Source organism: Megalopta genalis, chromosome 6 (genome assembly GCF_051020955.1).
Source record: "Megalopta genalis isolate 19385.01 chromosome 6, iyMegGena1_principal, whole genome shotgun sequence".
Classification (NCBI taxonomy): Eukaryota; Metazoa; Arthropoda; class Insecta; order Hymenoptera; family Halictidae; genus Megalopta; species Megalopta genalis.
The window spans coordinates 21,091,968-21,114,925 of record NC_135018.1 but is presented as its reverse complement, the minus strand read 5'-3'; the positions used below and the strand labels follow the sequence as shown (position 1 = coordinate 21,114,925).

General features: G+C 35.3%; 1 protein-coding gene across 1 annotated transcript in view; it reads left to right on the top strand.

Annotated features, from left to right (window-relative positions):
- LOC143259599 (uncharacterized) overlaps positions 1 to 22,958 on the top strand; it is a 61,680-nt gene that overhangs the window by 23,094 nt on the left and 15,628 nt on the right. The window contains exon 6 of the mRNA XM_076522651.1: positions 10,589 to 10,735. Within this exon, the coding sequence (XP_076378766.1) occupies positions 10,589 to 10,704 (116 nt within the window). The 3' untranslated portion in view covers positions 10,705 to 10,735. The remainder of the gene's footprint in view (positions 1 to 10,588; positions 10,736 to 22,958) is intronic.

Genomic DNA, 22,958 nt, shown 5'->3' with positions numbered 1-22,958 from the left:
CGCTGTTACCAAGCTCTCGTAAGTTAGGAGTTAGGGGAGAGAGTTGCTTATGGCCTATATCGTATTACTAGACTACGTATTTTTATGCAAATATCAATTTTTATGTATCGATTTGCAAAAGCTCGATATTCAACACGAAGAAGTTGGGCTCTTTTATTAAGACCATTATCGAAGTTGAAATAGAAAAAGAACTTTATTAAATCGTCGGGGCAGCATACGGTGGGGTACGCTACGAGTTATTTTCATCAATAAAATCAAAGTACTATGACAAGCGCTTAATTTAACTATTTTTACTTCGTAGATAAGTTGAGTTTTCCCAGCCTTAACTAATATTTTATGATTCGCAGTAAAGTGATGTTATCTTTATTTTAGAAATTGACGTAGTGTACATGTTATATGAATTCAGTATTAAATAAAATAAAATAATGTTGTCGTTACATTTATATATTTTCTTTAACGTTAAATTTGTCTTAATGAATCATACAGTCGTATACTTGGGTGGAAACTTCGATTTAATCTGAGCATCTGGAATAAATCAGACTTGAACGTATGTAGTACTTCTAGCACTAATTATACGTATGTAGTAAAATATTCTCTACTGCCAGGGACGCATTTATCATGAGACTAAATAATTTTTCAGATTCGTATTGTACCTATCGAAATAAGACTCTGAACATAATTCGGCATCCATTTAAATTAAAAAGTAGGCGGAAGAATCGTAAATTTCCTATTCTCGTTGTACTGGCAAGCTTCGAAGAGATTTGTAAACTGTGAAAGCTGTAAGAGATTTGTAAACTCGGTAGTCTACAAGTTAATATTAGATATTGTGACTTGATTTAACCATCGAGCGGCTTGTATTCTAACACCGACCTGTCCAGCAAATGCCAAGCCATTTCTACCTGCCGTTGCAACTTTAATATGTATACACCAGAATCAGAAGGGAAATAATAGGGAACAACGACTGCTTTGATAACGGGAAACTGTTGAATAACAGAACAATCGTTTCTTTCAAAGTAATTGTTTTCTAATATTCCGCAAAAAAATCATTACAATAGATAGGATGAAACATGAATGTACGCTTTTTTTGTTTATTTATGACTTCGATGTTGTTTTTACTGGTACGTTATTTGAATTTTTTTAACAGATTGTTCCACTGCATTAGCGGAGAGAGAGAGAGAGAGAGAGAGAGAGAGAGAGAGAGAGAGAGAGAGAATATTCGAGTAGTTTTTTCACAAAAGAACATAGCCCACACCATCGAATCTTCGAGTTTCATTTGAAATACATCTTTTTTCAATATTATGAAGGTACACGGAATGATGATATTCAAAGTTACATATACTGTTATTATAGTTCACTACATTTTGAAATTTACAGTATGTTTCTGACAATTTTAATATTTTGAATAAAGTATCTTCGGTAAGGAAGAAATTAATTTAAGCTAGTTTCAAGACACGTGTTATTTTGAATAAATTTAGAATGGGTCATAACCGACCCGGTGTCGGCCCCCCACGTTGCTGTTTAACAGTCGACCAGCTGAAGAGTTAAGAATATGGGAAAGAGAAATAAACGGTTTACGAACAAATGAAATTTAGTCACTCTTAATTCTAACTCAGTTTGGCTTATTAGTATTAACCCCTAAAGAGATTACCACATATGGTTACAGATGCAATGTGTATCAACATCAAGCTAGATGTGTAGCAACCAACGCGAGTCTTTTTTAAACCTTTTTAAAATTTTATTATATCGTGGCTCAAGTATTGTGATAACAACTGTAACGTTCATTTGCAATAAATGTAAAATAGTTTTCAAGGAATCGGTATAGATATAAATTTCTCGCCACTCAATCATTTAATGCTTTCGACATTATACATACAGTGACTTCTGTCAATATTCGGACATTTTTTAAAACGCGATAACTTTTTTAAAACTAGACTAAACGACTTGAATTTTTTTTTAGATAATAGAGCGACCGGTCTACCTAATAATAACTAGAACGCTTTCTTTAAATTTTGTTATTGCTTAGAATGTAAAATAAAATAAAAAGCTCTCGTTTTTTAACTTTTTTATCTGAGCCTATAACGAAAATTAAAAAAATGTGTTTTGTAGATCTCGGCAAGTTATATGCATGTTAAAAATTTCACCGAAATCGGTTGATCTGTTGTAAACAATTAAAGATCGCAAAAATCGCAGTTTTGTCCCGATGTTTGACACTTTCGACCAATAAGTATGAGAAATTTGCAGTGTTTACCATCTTTTGACGCTTGTAACTTGACTTTGCGTTAATCGATTTCGATGAAATTTGCAGCATGCATATAACTTACCGAGATTTCCAAGTAATAGCACAATTGTAACAAAGTAGTTTAGCCATTGTCTAGTCCCTCTATCATCTAAAAAAAATTAAAATCGTTTATTCTAGTTTTAAAAAAGTTATTGCGTTTCAAATGTGTTCGAATATTAAGGGTAGTCACTGTACATCGCGTATATTCACTAGTTATTAGACTTCCGATTTTATGTATTTATCGCAAAAATGAGTAGTTGAATATAAAATTATGAAGACATAAAATGGACTTAATAATATTGTTACACTATTTTCGACTAAACAAAATTATTAAAAGAGATAATTTATTCCTATTTAATTTCTGTTTCTTAGAATCGTCTTGGAAAATTTTCATTCTGCGTAAAGATACGCAGTCTACTAATTATATAGAAATTAACGTGTCAGGGGATAGGTACCGAGTAGGTATCCATAAAGAAAAGTATTAATGTTTCGAGGATCAAGAACGTCGAGACTTTTAGAAATGAATGATTGATCCGTCTGCTTTTCAAATAATTTATTTAATTTGTATTTAATTTTCGTCGGAAACGCGTAGTGCGCGTACCATCAGTACCGTAACCCTTCTTCTGGACGGAGCACCAATCAGGAATGAATAATTAAGTAATAGCTATAAGCTTGTGCCAGTGTATACAAGCGTATATGCAACTTGTTTCCACGTTGCCCGTCTGAAATATCTTGGCTATAGGTTGTACCTTTATACTCGGTATCAGATTTCCTTCACCGCGAGAAGGAATTACATCTGTCTATTGTCCACATTCCTTACTTCATTTACAAGAAACCACTTCTGCTTAAAGTGCCCCTTGACCCTCGAACGGTCGCGTCTGGGTTCATTCCAGATTTTTGAAAGCTTCTTCCAATTCCTGCACTTCTTTCTGCTGCTTAAGCAACCAGTGCATTAAATTTCACTTAGATGGCATAAAAATATGCTTAATGTTACATCAAGATGAATGACCTGCGAATACAATTATATTTGAGAAGTGCAGAATGCTATTTTCAATCATCTTCAATTTATTAAAATTGTTAGGAAGAGAAGCCTTCTTCTCCGTTCTTGTCGCTCGTCATTGATCAGTTTAACATTTCTATTTTGCGTAAAAGTCCAAAATCCATTGACGAATAGAGATCTGAATAAATTCAGACATATCCAGGAGTGACGTCACAAAATATTCCGTTGCTTGGGAAATATTTCTTAGGTTTCTTATTACATTAATGTTATATTTTTTCTATCGTTACTGTAAAACATATCCCAGTTAACAAAATTCATTTCTCCCTTGCTTCAGTGATCACTAAATAAGCATGGAAAGTAGGATTTGCACGAAGATTGGGAGTCTAATAATAAGTTATTATTAGTGAGTAATAATGAATGTTATAAAATTTATTGACTGTTTCAAATCTACGGGATAATTTCAGACATTCCCGACGACAATTTTACGTAAAGCAAACGTTTGCCGCCCCATGGTCACAAAACAGCCCTCCGACCTACGCACCAGAGCCAAATTTATGACACCCTCAACTGTCGCTTTCCCTTCCTGGGTCTCGTGATGAGAAAAGCCAAACGATCGTTCCGAATGGTTCTGTGTGAATGCTCGAAGGTTTCCGTTATTTACTTACAACATCTGCTTTAAATAAACGCGATTGTTTACAGTAGCTACCTAAAAACCCCGAAATCTAATGTTTACAACATTGACCCCTGTACTTCGATCTAGTCCGCCCTTTGAGTTGCAAACATTCCATTTAAGTACAAATTTTCTAGTAGTCGGTGTAAACATTTACATAACTAATGATCCTAAATATTATTGTGGATATGACGTACCGTAAATAAGCAATACTTTATGGTAATATTTGATCAGCAAAGATAATAGCTTATAAAGTAACTACTGAAAATGAATTTGTCTCTGCCATTATCATGTAATATTTAAACCCAAATATAAACGAATTCACATAAACTGTTCACTTAAATGCTAATTCGCTGATTCTTTGTCAGTATTATATTATTTCTTTTAGTTCTTTACTGTAAAAATGGATGTTTACCCGTATATATAAATAAATTAAATAAATTAATTTAAATATGTTAGAAAATATGATATTGTCAATTTATTCAAGAAAATTTATATATCATGTAAAATGTAAAGAATATTGTAATTCGAAATAATTTCCTCATAGAAGTTACTTTTTTCACATTCGAAGCTATTTCATCGAAGCTTTCTTCACATCTTTCCTCTGATCTTAGAAGATTCTTATTCTGTATGATCCTTTTCATTCCATGCATGTGCATTTAAGTGCATTCATTCGTACTACACTTAAATTGGATATCAAACATACGAATGAACCACTCGTCATAATGAAATGAAACTTTCGTGGAAATGGGGGTAGGGGCATAAATATAAACTTTGGCTCCTAGTTTTTATTAGTTTTACGATATATTAATAATAATAATATGTTCACTTTGAGCCTCATGGCAAAGAAAATGGACTCGGTTTATTACTAATAATATATTAATAAAATAATAATTAATAAAACTATTAATAAAAAACTAACCCAGTACTAACGTACGGAGATCCTAACTGTCTACCTGATTCACAAAGATCTACAAAACACACTCTTTAAATTTTCGCTATGGGCCCAGATAAAAACGTTGAAAAACATCATCTTTTTGTTTTGTTTGTCATCCCACACAACTGAAATTTTTGCAAATATTTTCTACACCTTGTTTAGTAAACTAGTCCTTTCAACATCTCGAGAAAATTCAACTCGTTTGATCTAATTTTAAAGAAGTTAATGCGTTTTAGAACATGTCCACATATATTTGACTGCATATCATATCAAAGATTGTTTTCAAAAAACCCTTTTTTTTATCGAAATTGACAATTTCGTGCCCGGATAATTCCTGGAGGCCTAGTGTACATTATATGCAATAAGATGATCGTCAACTGATCTCGAAACAGTAGGTTCGAAAATCCGCAAAGAATAGATTCCTGTCAAAGGCTAGGAATGACTCTTGAACCGTGACTGCTATGATATCGTGAGCACGCGAGGGTGGAACGAGACTTTTCCAAGAAATCATAGAAAACAAAAACCGAAGTCGGCGTCGGACATAGGCGCCTATCGAGCGGAAACCGCGAGCACGTCCGGCTGTCTTCAATTTCCGGCGTGCGTGGCGGCCGTAAAGTCTCTATCGCTTCGATCCGTCCCGGGGGTAATATTCTGTAAATTACAAGAAAACAAATAGACTGACGTGTATCGTAAGGTGAAAAGCAATCGATCCGAAATCTAATGGTAATTTCAAGAGCGACGTTGGTGGGTCGCCGAGGCGCTTGCGCACCGTTATCTGGAAGGCTCTTCGGCTGATTCTCTCGGTCTTTGTCGGCCGTAGCCGCGATCCTCCGTGTTCCGGCGCTGTGCTGCGCCGCGTTGTGTCGCCCACCTCGAGCTCAGTGAGCCGATGTGTGAGCGCCGCGACGCCCAGAGCAGCCCCGACACGTCGAGCATCGTCGACGTGGGTTTGGCAAGAGGCCACGATAACTTATCTTTGTTCATATTCTCGTCGTCTGTCGTCGTCGTTGTTGTTTAACCGTTGTTGTTTATTGTCGTCGCTTTGTTGTCCGCCAGTCTCGTCTTCACCATCATCTCCTCCGATCGGCCATCGTGGCGGCGCACGCGGCTGCACATCGCGGCCGATCGGTTTGATGTGTATCGAAAGGGCACCGGGGCGAAGGGAGAGGGGAAGAGAAAGGGAGAGAGAGAGAGAATGGCAGAGGGCAATGGAGAGAGGTGCAGCTCACCTTCCTCTTCCCTCCCTTTCTTCGAACTACTCCTTTTGTCGCCGACGGACTCCGTCTCTTTCTCTGTCTGGCCATTCGCACGTACCTTCGCTTTTGACACCGTCCACGTTCCCCGCTGTTTCACCATTGCATACTGGTCATTTATCTGTTCCTTCTCCCCCTGCTGTGCCAGCCTCCGCTTTCCAGTTCGGCCATTCTCTTTCTCTCTCTCTCTTTTCTTCTTTCTCTCTCTCTTTCTCTTTCTCTCGCCACGCAGGAGGAAGCACGAAACTAGAAAAAAAGGGGGCTTACCGTAGTCGAGGAGAAACGATCGTTGACGGGCTCATCCACCGGGAAGGAGAATAACATAATACGCCGACCGAAGGGTACATTAAGCAGGGTTCATAAGCGCCTAACGTAACCTGGACGCGAGGCATAGTGTTTGTTCGGGGGCGAATTCATGACGCGTGTAAACGCTCGCGTACAACCCCCATCAGAACGGGTTGGACCGGATCGAGCTAGGCCGCGTCAATTGTGGCCCACTGTTCCCTATTAATTTGATCAGCATAGTCGCCGATTAACCTGTTGACCGAGGATAATTCTCGTTCATTTGCAGCGGGTGTGCTGTGTCCGTACGGACTTCTTCCGCGATTGGAAATTAATGGCAGAAATGTAGACGGTAGAATAAATTAGCCCGCGTTCGAGATTACGTTACACGAGTGTGGAACCAGCTTAACATGTCCCTTGTGCTCTCTTCCCCATAAGGCGTGTAAGAACAAAAAGATCGCTCGGCTCTTTCGAACGCGTTGCTTTCCTACTTTCTTCTTCGTTTCGTTGCTCCCGCTCGCACTCTCTCTTTCTATCTTTTTCTCTGAAAGCCGAACCGAAGTTGCTGGGACAGGGAAGAAGAGGGTAGCATTGTGCGAAAAGGAAGAAGGGTGAACAGTGAAGAGAATGGGAAAGAGAGAGACAGGAATAAAGGGGGCGTACAGCACGGGTGAACAAAGGCTGCGATGTAACATTTTAGAAACGCTGGAACGGTGGCTAGGAGTTTTTCAATTGCTCAACCAGCGCAACTTCGATTCACGGCGCTTTTCTCGGTTTCTTTTCGCTCAACGAGTTTGAATATTTGTTTCCGGCTTGGAGACACATGTCTCGATGCATACAGACAAAAGACATGCCTGAAAAAGCAGCGCTCGGTGAATTGCTCGACCGAGGGTCTGACTCGACTTCCATTTCATACTTTTTCTTTCTTTCGTTCCATGTTCTCCTATTCCTTCTTCTGCCTCCACATTGTGTTTTAGATTTTAGAGCACGTACAGTGTTTTACGTCACGGTACAATGGGAACCAAGGATTTGATTCCAGGTTTTTTGACCTGTTGATTCTGCGATGAATACGCCTGTCGTTACGCGAAACATGCACGCTTAATAATTTACCCCTGCCCCCTTCACAACCACCCCAGTTCTGCCGATCGCTATCAATCGCGACATGCATGCCCGTGACTGTTATCTTATGAACGTATTTCTGTTGTACATAGTATAGTCGTCTATGCGTCGTGCGATACGCTATTACGATTCACGATCTTGCGTCGTGCGTCTGTATGTGTACAACACGAACAGAGTCTGTGCATAGTAAGAACAAATATATACTTTTTTCTGTGAAGAACGTGTCGAGTAACGACACGAAAACGACACAAAAAAAGTATATATATATAACCGAGATCGGCGCTTCTTATGTATGCTTGCTTCTACACAATGTACTTGTTTGTTCGATATTGTATTTGTCGTCGTGTTGAATAGATTAGGAAAATACAGGAACGAAGGGAAAGATTTAAGGCTGTTGTTACATTTGTTGTGTTGTCTGCAGTATATAATAAAATTGTATTATTATTGTTGCTGTTGTGATGTATGAAATGTTGAACACAGTTTTCCACATGGAATGTTAGCTGAGCTGCGCTATAAAGGGCACAGTCAGATAAGGTCGAGACTGCTCTCTAACTAAATTGGACTTTTGCGATGGACCATTCAATAAATTGGCAGGAAAAATCATTTTCTACCGAGTCTCAACACTCTGTCTTAACCAGCAAGGTGATAAAAGGAAATATGCATTATTCGTTGTAGTTCAATCATAAGAAAATGCTTTGAAATATTCCCCTCTAAATATTATACTAGTATAATTCATGTTAGAGAATTTATTCTAGTTTATCCTAACATATTCCTTAAATGAGAATTCTCTATTGCAGCTTTCGATTGATCTGTATTTTGAGATGATTATAGCTTGTTACAATCATTTTTCTAAGAATTGTTCACCACATTTAAGTTTAAAATTGTTTTTTCTTTGAACATTACGTGGAACAAATTGATTTGAAATTCACAAATGGTACTCGTATTTATAAAAATATTTGTTACGAATATTAATACAATGTTCTAAAAAAAAATAAATATAGAAAACTGTAATGCTATACCATGCGTGTTATATTAAAAATAGATACCATACACCTATAAATTTTTTCAGTGTTTATGCTAGAATTATTTTATAATACTTACAATTGCTATTGCAAGTGACAATGTTTTAAAAAGATAGAAATGACTTTGAAACACACATTTCGGACGCTTCCGTATCCATAGTAAATATGTGTAACACATGGTTCACTATCTGTAGTTATTTAATTTTCTCTAATAAAATTTCTCTAACCTCCAACTGTTTTAAAGCTGACTTGACCCAGATGCTTCGAACATCTTTTATATACAGGGTGTGGCATTTAAAACGGGGCACTTGTTAATAGATTTTTTAACTATTTTTTGATGGAGCTTTCTCCAAGGCATATTCAGTGACTTATGGCTGAAGATCGTTCAAGGTTGATAACAATAAAAAATATTAGAGTACCTTTCCTTATATGTATATTTTTTAGATTGAAATTTTTATAACATTTTAAAAATATACATGAAGAGATAATTAAATAATGCCTGGAAAAGCATAAAAATCGAGTCGTTTATTTGCTGTGCCAACAATTCCTTTAGAAATATGGTACATAGTTCAGAATGTAAGACACATTGCACAGTTTAACACTAAATTGTTGAATTGATTCAATGTCCGTAATTCATATATTAATTCCCCAATATAATGTAATATATAAAATATTATGTAATTTATAAAAATATTACCCACAATAATATTACTCAAATATTACTCTAAATATTACTAAATATAACAATATAAAAATTATTACTCGTCTAAATAAAGAAATGCAAAAAGTTAGAAATTAAAGTTTCTGTAATTTCATACATTTAAGTATTTTTGAGCACTTTTTATAATTAGTATTTTCAAAATAAATACTACTCTTTGAACAATATAAAAAATAGTCAATTATTTATAGGTATATTTGACATCAGTAATATTTATAATCTACTAGTGCCAATTTCATTAGAGCTGTGAATAGTTTCCCATTCGAGCATTCCGACTTACTGTTTCGGTAAACATGGCAAGTATAATTACATTAACTATACTGTGGAGACGATTCGAAGTACTAAAATTCGTCAAACAATTTTCGTACTTCTGCTTTCCACGTTGATTCAATTAGGATGCTATCATTTTGTGTATAATTTCCTTGCATACTACATAAATTTTAATTTTCATTTACTTTTGTTTAAGCAGCAACAATTTTATATGAATAATTAAAATTACAAAAGTTAAGTACAAGCTTAGTTTGTTAATGTGAAAAATGCAATGACAATATAATTTTATCAGAAGCTTAATGCCGAGACCATCTTCATGCAAAATCTCATTTTTTAAACATGAGACAAATTTCTCTCTTTAATTGAAAGATTCATCATAATAGAACTGATGCAGAAATGCTATTAAATTCTGATAACTCTCTTGCCATGCTAGAATGCATGATATACATATAATAATTTGCACTTCAACAAATTAAGATAACATAAAATTAATTTTAACAAATCACTATAAAATAATGAGAATGCGAATGAATCAAAGAAAACGTTCCAAACGTATCAAGGTTAATATACTCTTTTACTAATTATATAGTCTCTTACTAATTTACAGAAAGCATCATAAAAATACGAAGATTGACATTCTATAGATTATAGATAGATGAAACTTCAGATTAGATACCAATTTAATTATAGCCTACATTCTGTGCGTAGACTAGTACATAGACCGTGGATGTTAGTCATTTATGGTATTTGCAAAATAACGACAAAATATACAACAAAACGGCACTTTACGTTATTAATATTGTTAGTAAATAATATATAATACAACATTTCTTCTAGTTGCTGGAAAGAATTCTTCTTTCATTCAGAGTTTTATGGAATAATATATGAAAATGTATGTTCGCATAAAGACCCGCAGTTTGGCAATGAGAATGCATGACAAAAATGTGAATTCTGTTCAATTTCCCAGTATTTATTTTCAATATCGGCACGAATAAGTTGCGTCGATAATATGCTATTTGTATATGGTTTTCTGCGATAGAAACATCGCAACGGTGGAGGCCGAAATTCACGGATCCGTTGAAATTCCACGAACCGCCAAGAAAACCGAATAAATCGATGGGCACTAACCGCTTGTTCAAATATCATCGGCCCTGAAGAGAGCTCTCTTCTGAATGGTAACCGCGTGGTAAGTACAGCTTATCTTTCTTAAACATATTGTTCCATCAGATTCCTCAGGTACAACTGTCCTTTAAGACTAGAACAATCTAAAGCCGTCAACATAACGGATTTCATGATCTTTATTTTACAAATATTCAGATCTTGTGGATATTTTATAATAATATTTTATAATAATATATTATAATAATAAAAATCATATAATATCTCGTCAAATGTAGTTTTTTAAAAGGTAATAAAATGTAGTCAGGTTTAGATTTTCGATTGTTCTAACGTTAAACTGATGAAAGTAAAACGTGCAAATACCAATTTAGAAAGCTAAATTTAAAGAATTAGGAACTAATTTAGGAAACTAAAATATTTTATAGAAACAATACCATTTTGTTAAACAAATTCGTAGAATTTCTGCACGCGCAATCCGTAGCAGAAATTATTCTATCGAACAAATCGATTCTTGACGAAAATGATTAGGTAAAACACTGCAAGAGAGATGCGCAGAAAATCAGTAGTAATTGAATGCTGGCAATGGGATACTGCTTGAAGCAGACAGCCTTTGTAGGAGAGTTTGTTAGCACATTAGCAAATGAAAATCGAAGAACTGTTATTCTTTATTAAATGGCAGACGAATATAAATTTGTATGGTCCGATTCACAGGAAGTGGAATCGAGTCCACATAAATACCTCGTTAAACTTCATAGAACTTTTTATTGGAGTGAACTTGACAACTGAACGAATCGTTAATACATAGATATCCACAGTCAGATCAGATTGAATACCTTTAATAGTGTTTAAAGCATCCTTGACAGAAAACCGATTTGTATTCGCTTACATTCTATTTTCCTTACTGAATCGTATGAATTAATTTAAAAATATCCCACTCATCGTTGTCATCGAAACTCGTGATGGAGAATTTATTTCGATTTTGCGATTGGCAACTCTAATTATGGAAAATGAGATGCACTTAGAAATGCTGAAATAAATTATGTATTGATATTTCGATATGGACGCGTCTACATTTTTATGACAATGAAATCTTATTGTGGTTTTCACCTTAACAAATTCAATAACAAGTTATTAATTAGTTGAAAAAGCTAAAATGGATTTACAACGATCAAATGATCTGTTTCGTATTTTAATTTTCATTTGTATTTGTCACTCTATTGTTTACCGATTTTTCGCGCATTTCTCTTGCGCATCGCCAATTCCATTAGTAAGAGTGTTCACTGACGCGAGAACCTACTTCATGCCTGCTGTACACTCTAGGGAAATCGCAAAATTAATTGTGTCTCGCGCATGTTTGTATCTGTACAATGAAGCGCGTGTTGTAGGACCAAACACAGTTAAAACACGTGTTCAAGAAGACTGGAAATTAATTGGTAACGTATAATGTGTATAATTTCTGTATAGCTACGTGTCAGATGAATTTTCTGTCGCCAATTAATTTGACAATATTTCTTCGTTTCTCAAACCGCTCAAAACAAAAGTGGAGACTTTATGAAATTGTTTAAACAAATAATATTTTCACTATACCTTCGTATCTCGGTCTGCAACCATTTATTATTCTGCGATCCTTCGAAATTGTACATAACAGATACTATGTATATTTCTACTTGATTCAGCTTCTTTCCAGGATAAAGATAAAACATCATGATCCATTACTTTCATAGGGAGTAAACGCATTGAAAATATACGACGTAGCGTGCCGTATAATTTATCATTACTATATTGATCATTGACTACGTCTTACGGTCTACAATTTATCAATTCATCTTTCTCGCGTTTATGTTGCCTTACACTTTCCCATGCGGATATAAGTACTTTATTATTTAGATGAAAACTTGTTGTACGTGAGAATCCATTTGAACGATTAACACGTTCCGTGCCACGTGTACCATCGATGGTACACGCTTGCATGTTTACTTAGTGAACTGAACAAATTGTTTACAAGAAATTTAGAACCGAAGAATCAATTTCCACCGCAAGAATGGGCGTTGATAAGTTTTTGTTACGTTGTTATGTGTACGAGAATTAATAATTGCACGTAATACATCAAGTTTTAGTAAAATATCAAAGTGTGAAGATTCGAGTAAAAAAAGCTCGGCACGGAACGTGTTAAGGGACAATTCTGAAGTGACAGAAAGCATTAAAGCCCGCTGCACACATGCGCATTTCAGATTTGCGGTGTTGTAGTTGCGGTTCGAAATCCATGGTGGCACCGCAAGGACGTTTGATATTACATACAATAGAGCATGCGTTTTAAAATTGTCCTGTGCCGATTGTACATAACCAGAGTAAAACAAAGATGTAATTTCTCTTATAATAGTTTCAATAAATTAAAAACAGCTTAACAAGATTCTTAAAATCATCTGATGTCTTCATTGTTCTGTATTTTTACTTTATCCATTTTTGCCACAAATGCATAAAATCCGCAGTCCAATTACTATGTGTCTGTTGATTTCTCCGTATTTTCGGTGATGCAACAAATTATCTCGCGCGAAAGATTCCCATGGATACTTTGGAAATATAACTTTATCTCGACAATAACCAGAGACTATAACCTTGACACGATCAGTGGTATAGCAGGGGAAACCTCGAGGTTGCGGTTCGATAAGCGTTCCAAAGTTGTTTTTCTACGTGTAGTATATGTATGCAGTAATAAATAGCCTTCTATAGCAATTTGATCGTTTCGAACCTGTTTCACGATGATTATATCGGTGGCTTTCAACACGAAATTTTGTGTACACAACGTAGTGTAGGCTCGTTTAGTCCGAGATACTTTTAGAATTTTTCTGTTGAATATATACCCTTATTGAAAATAAACCAGGTGCGCGAAAAATGTCTGATTTATTAGAGGTCGATAGAATATTATTTTAGTTATTTATTTATGTAACATAAATGTGCTCTCTTTATTATTGTAGTCAACGTTAAGATAAAGTTACCGATACATTCAAGGCTCACGAAAGTTACCTTTTAAAATCATGGCGCAAACGTTGCTAATAAACGCCATGAAAACACATACAGTCCATTGAGTTTCATTCTTCATTGCAGCTTTTCTCACAAGACCCACAGGTCTAAACGTCATTTACGCTCATTATCCGTCATTTGTCTCTGCGTGTTTAATTACTTGTAACATGCAAATACTTATAAAAAAGTATCAGTCAGTTAATTTTACAGAGTTAAATTAATTAATTTCGCAAATTAAGCGTTAAATGTAGCAAATATTATACCATTATAATATATAAATATATACCAAGTATGAAGTTAAGCAAATCAAATTATTAAAAAATACCCGGACCGACTAGAAAATTTTGGGAGATTATAGTGCAGCGTGGCCACAGGATTTTTATCGGAAATTGCTTTGCTGTATCAATATTTAATTCCTGATTCTGTGCTAGACGGGATTCCCCGAGTTAGACATCATGATTGTAATTCATTCTCGGTTAAAGCCGTTTTCGTACGAGTATACTGAATTAGCGTTTTCTGCAATATGCTCTGCATGATTGCTGTATACATCCCCTCTCCCATCCCTCTCCCTCTGGACCATACAAAATGCGAGCAATCTCGTGCACCTCCGAGAAATAACGAACGCGGAAATGTTAACGAATTTTTTTTTCGTAAATCATACGTGGTATTGCGGGAATTGCAACGGAAAATCAGAATATATTTGAATATACAGCGCGTATCTTTTCAACTACGGCCATACTAGGGTCATACATATGCATTGAGTGGCATGTATTAAATGGAAATGGGTTATTACTCGCGTGTAACGTCATTCCGACACCGAAAATAGTAATTGTCTCGCCTGTTCCAAGATAATGCATTCGGAGCACGTCTTTACGCTGAACGCCGTGTTAACGTTTCTCATATGTGAGAATTTATTTCATCCGACCTGACTGCCATTAAACGTTTTAGTCCCGTATAATTCAATATAGTCATACGTTCTGGGTGTAATTGTGTTATACTATGCACGATTAACATGATTTGAATTAGAATATAGGGTAATCTATCAAGATGAATGTCCCAACTTATTTGTTATAAATAAAATGGTTGAAATAAAACGTGCTTTTTGTCTACATTGCTTTGTATCGAGATAGTATGATGGTCACCTTGAGAATAGAAATGATTAGTTTTAGTCGCATACAATCTAATGGAGAATAATAATTTTGGTAAGTTCAAATTTACACATTCTTAGTTTCTTTTAATCTTTTTACTGATTTAAACTTACTCATTCTTGCCACAAATGCATACAATCTGTCTGAACCATTTCTTCACGAAACAGAAATTTATTTAGTAAAGTTGAAGATTGGCTTAATAAATTGTTGTCTTGATCTTTAGCGTGCGGTCTATTGCACAAAATTATGAATATTGTTCCAAAGAGATGAACTTGCGTGTCGTTATCAATTTTTGGAAGGTATTATATTTTAGTAATTTTACACAGGTAAGATTTCATGTATATTCAGCATGCGTTTAAGTATAGAATTTCTGATCTCGTTGCGTCTTGCGGACTCGTCTTTTTTACATCCTTCTATGGTAACCCGTATTCAAGCGTCGAGGCATGACACAAAGCACTATAGACACATGATCTACGTAGCCCGTGTAAAGGTATACTGGAATCCCTCAATTTCACTTAACTCTTTTTCTTTTTATTTTCTTTTTCTTTTTTTTTTGATTCACGGAGCCTCGTCGACCTGTTCGTCGACCGCTCCATTTCCCGTCAGTTCTCGTTTATTGTTCCGTCCTTCAACGGAATTTTCGTGCTGCGTCCGCCTAACTTTCTCCGGGACGAATTACCTTTTTCTTTTATCCCTAAAAAACATTTTATTTACGGGGAATCTTCGGCTCAGCGAGACAAATTAACCCTTTGCACTCGAAGCTGTTTTAATTCTAAATATAACATCATTTTTTCTAACTTATAGCATTTCTATTTTATATGACAAAATGCATTTTATGCACATGAAATTGACACTTTAACAATTTTTTAAATCTAAACTTTTTCAATATAAGAGTTATCTTAAAGCGTGATATAACAAATTTTAGTGGTGTCTCAGAGTCACCATTCGAGTGCAAAGGGTTAAGAGTCCTTCAACGAACGACGTGCAATCGACAAAAGGTCACGTTCGTTAGGCTTTCAATTTCGTAGAGCCATAGCCTTCTTTATTGCAGTTTCTAAGTTTATGATTCTTTCGAGCCGTCTTCTTTTTGGCAATAAAGTCTCTAAACTTTCGAATAATGCACACCTCATTGGCAGCATTTTTCATAACAGGGTCGCTAGCACGCACCGCTTCGGTCGCCCGTCCGGGGTTTCTTGCTATCTGCGACACTGCGTGCTACGCCACTTTTACATCCCCTTCCATCGCGTTTTCTAGTCTTCTGTTCATGAAACGGTATAAACACTCGAAACTGATTCTTCTCTTACTCATTCATTCGTCATCCATTCGTCAGTCAGTCTTTGTCTTGTCAGAGTATTAGTTAAACTCAGTCATTCTCGCTCGGTCTCTAGTCCGCGACTTTGTTTCAATAGGCACGCGCTGTTCGTTTCAACCAAGTTCTGAATTGCAGTCAATCTGCTTCAGTCAACTTCAGTAGACTCCAGCTCACGCTAGTCTACTACACTCAACTCTTCAACTTCAGTAGACTCCAGTTCACGCTAGTCTACTACACTCAACTCTTCAACTTCAGTAGACTCCACAGCTCATGCTAGTCTACTACACTCAACTCTTCAACTTCAGTAGACTCCACAGCTCACGCTAATCTACTATTCAATTAGTCAGTCAACTCAACTTCAGTCAATTACAGTAGACTCCAGCTCACGCTAGTCTACTACTCAGATAATCTTTCAACCTTCGACCATCGAATTAAGTGCTTTATAGTGCTTCAATTCATTCTTCAAAATTAAAACAGTTGTTCATCAACAGTTGTAATCAGCCTTACAACCCGAGAGATTTTGTAATTGCGGAGTTTTAGCATCGGGTGTACTCGCTATGCGCCCTACATTTATAGTGCTTCAAATTCTTGAATACATTATCCTCGCTCATGTTTCGAGAGTATTCATGCGAGAAGTATCCGTTTTGATCAATGAACGAGCACCGGATAGTCTCCAAATGAATAGCTTTTCGAGCCGTTCGTTACCGGTCTTTATTTCGGTAACGAATTTCTAAGCTGCACTGTTCTATCAAATGTAACGAATCTTATTACAAAAATTCAAAGAGAATACTGTCGCAGAAATGTCAGAGCGTTGTCAGTAAATGTTGCGTTTCAATGAAATTCTTTTTAAGATATTGTGATATTTAAAGTAACTTTGTTTGATTAATGAATAATAATTCACAAATGTCAAAGTATTAATAAGATTCCAATATTTTGTGATACAAGAATAATATTCTAACATTTTCATCATTGATAGGAAATTGGAAAATAAATTCGAAAAAAATATTCCGTAGAAATAATGACGCTTTACGATTGAAATTATGCCAGACCTCTAATCTCTTCTTTAATTTCTTTCATTCACTCTCTGACAATAGATGCGTTATATTGTATTGAGAATAAAATAATAATAATAATAAAATAATAAAATAATAAAAATAATAATAAGAAAAGCTGTTACGAAGAAATCAGTAGATCAGAATTCGAATCTTCACATATTTCATTTATTTGTGAAAGGCGATTGACAGTTGTGTCTTACAGCTTTTTTAAACCATTTTCGATATCTCTTTTATCACATATATATTCCATATTATCCAAATGGAAATTCCATATTTCCAATTATCAATATCACAGTATTTTCTCTGATCAGTTTAGCACGAGTATATTATATATAGATATTATCTATCTAATTAATGGGATTGCCTCCGGGTAGTTCACACGTTGGATGCCATAGCGACAAATATGGATACGAACCGACATTTAATTTCCGTAATACAAGAATTTTGATTTTCATATTTGCATATTAAAATATGGATTTAACAAATTGTATTACATGCATATATTATAATAAATAAATTTATACATTGTATATGCTATTAAAAGATATTTGTGAACTGCCTGCTAGTTATTACGTAATACTATTGATAACATTAAAAAAGTTAAATAAATACGCATTTTAAAATAATTACGATTTCAAATAAACATTATTTGCAGTTAAAAAATATTTTAAATAGTTATAATATTTTAACAATTCTATTTCTACTTCCACATTATTTTTGGAATTTCGTCTAGGGACGTTGATAAATGCAAATGTAAAATTTCAACGAATTATAAACCATGAATCGTAAACATTTCGCAACGTTACTTTATTCTGCGCTTCAATTATTATATGTATACATCTTTGATGTAGCAATTCGCATGGATATACGCGTGGATATGAAAGATCCAAATAAAAAAGAGATTAAATGTGCAATGTACGCGACGATGTAATCTACACCGAAATGAGTTTTTGCATTTTGAGATGATGCCGTGTTGCATTAGTTGAATGAGGAGTGGTAAAAATATGAGTTTCTTTCTGCGCTGAATTTATGTCCTTTGCAGCTATCAATGATTAGTATCATTTTTCTACGCGACGATGTGTTAGGTGACAAGCTGAAGTCCCATTTTAATAATGCTTATCTTATGGAGTGTTTTTGTGAAAAAATACTTTAATGGCTGTGAATGTTATATTATGCATGTTCTATTCAAGCTTTGGGATCTGTTCTTTGAGGTACAATTTTAGCTGACTCGATCTACAGATTAAAAAGATGAATATAATGCAGGAACAGTTGCAGAGAACAATACTGTACCTATAGCGTAAAATATGATAAATGTATTCACCATTCATTCAGAATACAAGGGATCAGAAAATGAACTTGGGGCAGTAGCATAAAATACGTGAATGACAAAATTACATGAATAACCAAAAACGTTGAGCAATCATTTAAACAATTGTACACTTTCAAAAGTTCCAATCGTCCTCATGATGGATAAAAAAGAAATTCATAGTTAATTTGCGGAAAAAAATTGTGGAAATCGTGATGATGCTTACATTAATTAAATCACTTGACTATTCGAAGAAAGGTTAATTTCGATTAATATTAATAACAATAAACTATACAAATTAGTGTACTTGATGTTCTGATTGAAATTGTTGTTTCATCGCAAAAGCTTCGCTGGTTCTATTTACTGGGAGGCCTCTATTCGCATTGTATTTACAATGTTCCTCATCCTTATCCATGAACAATAATGGCAACTTGTATACGCCGATCGAGCATATACAGAGAACGAACGGTCACTCTATCCATTTTCTCTGCCCTTCCCTCGAATACGAGTTCTTCTCTGCTATGGACGAATGTTTTACGTGGAACACTTCCAAAATAAACTCGGTCCGTCTATATTGTACAAATCTGCTTAGGTAATGTCTCGTTCGACTAGTGTATGTGCTAAATTACGAACGAGGTTGATTCCCAGGGATCCATTTGCGTCTGCTATTTCACCTTGAATTTTCGCAGGACGTATATCATACTCGTTCTCGAAACGTCACGACCAACCGTGCGTTGCGGGTAGAATTTGAAGGACCGCCAAACTCTTCATGCGATTCTTTTCCCTGCTCTTCCAGAAGACTATTTTTCATAATTTTTAATAAACTACTCCGTAGAAAACGTTTGCATCCGTCACTATGGCAGGCTGGTACAAATCATGACTATCTTTCAGTAGTTCTGTCACATTGTTTGCATTAGTTCTAAAAATACAATGGAGAATCAAGTTTCCACGAACAGATGGGAAAAATTACATATCGTATGTTTTCTTAATAGGTACAGCATATATTTAGGTAATGTATATATTTATATCTTATATACACTTATTTATGTAGATTTCTTTTGTTTTCACATATGTCGCTATACTATGCAACGTACTGTAAGCCATAAGAATTATTCAAAGAGAAAATGGCATCAGATATACAACAGATATCAACAACTAATTACTGATTGAGAACTTGAACTCTATTTTTCTTGAAATTACGTTTTCTCAGACTAACATAACATACCAAGATTTACTCGACCGATTATTGGCTTGGAACGTAGCGACTAACAAGTTATTGTAGTTATTCTTTGCTGTGTCTAAACGCGTTTGTACGTTGTTAAAATACATACATATATATATATATATATATATATATATATATATATATATATATATATACACAAAATTAGCTTAAAATATTGTCATAATAATTTGCAACTGAGAATAGAAGTGTGACGAAAATTCTTGCTTCGGAAGAATTATCGGAAAATTTTCTGCAGGTATGTATTTAAAAGTAGACAGGAATTTAGAAAACGGTCCCGGCTGATAAGAGGATTCCTAGGAAATCCACACCGGCAGGTCGAGCAAAAGATTTGGTAGTTATCGGAATGAAAGGAAAGTGTCGATGATATGTATGTATTTGGTAGTCTGTTCCTTCTGATAGCGCCCGCTACAAGATTCTGGATCAAATGCAAACATGCCCGTTGTTTTTAACACCACGGTTTGTTCTGTAGCTATTCGTGATTCACCATCATGGATGGAATAATCTCAAGCACACACTCCATGCATCGATACACAGGACGCAGAACAAACAGGTCGTCCAATAGAAACGACATTCACTCTGCTACACAATGCCTTTTACTTCTGAATGTTTTCCGATGAATCTACCGTTCAATTTTCCAGCACGTTAATTCACGGGACGCGTTGGTGTTTAATTCAGCCTGTTCCTTGGGAACTGTTGTCACATTCGAAGCCACTTCGGGCGCAATTCGTGACATTACATTAACCCTTAAACCGACGCTGTTCGGGTCCAAACAACCTGTATTTATCCGCTGGGAGCAACACTCTTAACAAGAACAAAGTGATTGACCGTTCTCGGAACTTTTATTTGACTGCTATTGAAATGAACTATAGCATCTATTTTCATGATTGGATTGCGAATTCTATGCATTTATGATAAAAGCGACTAAAATACCAAAGTGTCAACACAAAATCAATACGAAAAGTGTAAACACTTCTTTTTACGAAATTATTAAAAAAGAAGAAATACATTTTTATTTGATTTCTCTTTCTTACAATTGAGTTAGAAAATATTTATTTTTGTATGGTGAAGGCGTATGTGAATAATAATAATGTGTCTAACAGTGCGCGTGTGATGTATAACAAACAATAAATATATTTGTAAAACAACAATAACAATAAACTAGTCGACGAAACAACAATAACGAGAAAACGATAACAACAGTAACGAAGAAAAATAACAATAACGAAACGACAACGATAAAGATTCTCAATAGAAGAAAATATCGACTGGACTGGCAAGGGATATACGGTCGTCCCAGTCGGCGAGTTTCCGAATTGTTTAAAAGAAGCAGAGTGGAAATTCGTTACTCTTGAAAACGAAGGGAAAATGACCTTTCATAAAACACTTTGGAAAAAGTCGTCGCCTATGAGGGCTTTCAAACAATAAGGCCCAGGATCCTTGAGACCCGGCCACATATGGTACGCATATGGGAAGGGTAGAATTTCTGCTTCCGAAAATTCCTTCCTTCCCACGTTGCGGATGCACTACATTTTCTATACCTAAAGATTCGCAGACTATTTTGAATTATTTATAGATTTCTTGTAAAACTTAGGCAAAACTTAGGCATCAGTCAACCTTAAACAATGTGAATATTTTTTTAGGCATCTTTACCATCCAAAGTACTAAGAATACTGTAACTCTTTGTTGTACTATTTAAATATCTCCATTCGCATATAAAAATTAAAAAAATGGGTGGGTTAAAAAGAAGGGTAGAAGTTTGAATTTTGATATTTGAATCATTTACAAAGCATAATTAAGAACTCGTTCAGTCTTCCATCGTGCGAAACACAATTAGTATAAATCACGCGAGCGGCGTGATAATTGGCTCATAATTCAGACGAAAATTGCAAACCGGGCTCAATTATATGTATGTATGTAGATGATTAACGTGCGAGCGTGCTCAGCAGATTCTATTTCGGTTTCCAATCGGGTATCGAAAGCTATCGGAACAATATTGTGCATGTAGAAAGCAGCTATGTATAGTTCGGACTATGGGGTTCTTTCGATTTATGTGATAACGTTCCCACGGGTGTTTTATTTCGTATCGACTAGTGTTTGTCACCGTTTTCTGGCGATCGCAAATTAAACAGACCAATAATAGTAAATTTCATGTCGTAGTATAAATCAGCCGTGCGTTTGCAATGTTTTAATGAATACAGGAAGCACTAGATTTTTAAAAGTAAATACCTCAGTGTGTGTTTCTAGTTTGCGTATAAAAGTCTAGAAAATCGAGAGTTCAAATAAAGATTCACAGTATGTATATCACTACTATTTAGGCGATCGGTTGTCCAAATTGTTGCTATAGTGCGCGTTTTCAGTTAAGCTAGCGAATGTGTGTGAATTCGATATTTCATTGAAATGTAAACAAACATACGAAATAATGTCGAGAATAAAGTAAAATATAAAACATATTAAATAATACGATGCTAAAAGAACTTTTCCCCTAAAGTCTCAATGCAGCAAAAAATAAAGGGACCGTAGTTAGAATAGAGAGAGAGAGACTACTTGTTAAGGGCAGGCCATCGCAGATTGGCTTATCGTTTCCAATCGATTGGAAAGCATCGTTACGCGGTGCTCCATGACTGCCTACCAATCGTTTCGTGCCTGCTTGAGATGCAAATCTTGATCGTGAGCGAGCCACCCAGTGCTTTGGTCCACTCAACATACTTCCCTGCGATATACATATACGTACATGCCATGCACGTAGGGTGTTCGGCTACACGTGGTCATCCGTTTAGGGGATTAATTCTGTTGGTCAAAGGAAGACGGACATTGAGGGCGACAAATCTGATGTTTCAGCTTCGTCACCGGGATATTAGGGGATTAAAATAATGCACATATAAAATAATACATATCACATCATTTTCGAAGAGAGGAGTGTTTATAAATAGAACTTTATATATGCTTTGTAAGTCTACATTTCATCACTTGACCTTACATTGGACTTTAATCCTCGCACGAACCGTTTATGACCGCGAGCGGCAGACTCAGTCCATGCAGATCCAAGTGTGGATCTCATTGCTTAGAATTTGAATTTACAGCATGAATCGGAATTCGTAGTACAACCGTGCAGGGGCTGATTCTACGTGGAAAAATAAGAAAAACATTTGATATAACATTTTATAATTATAATTATATATATATATATATATATATATATATA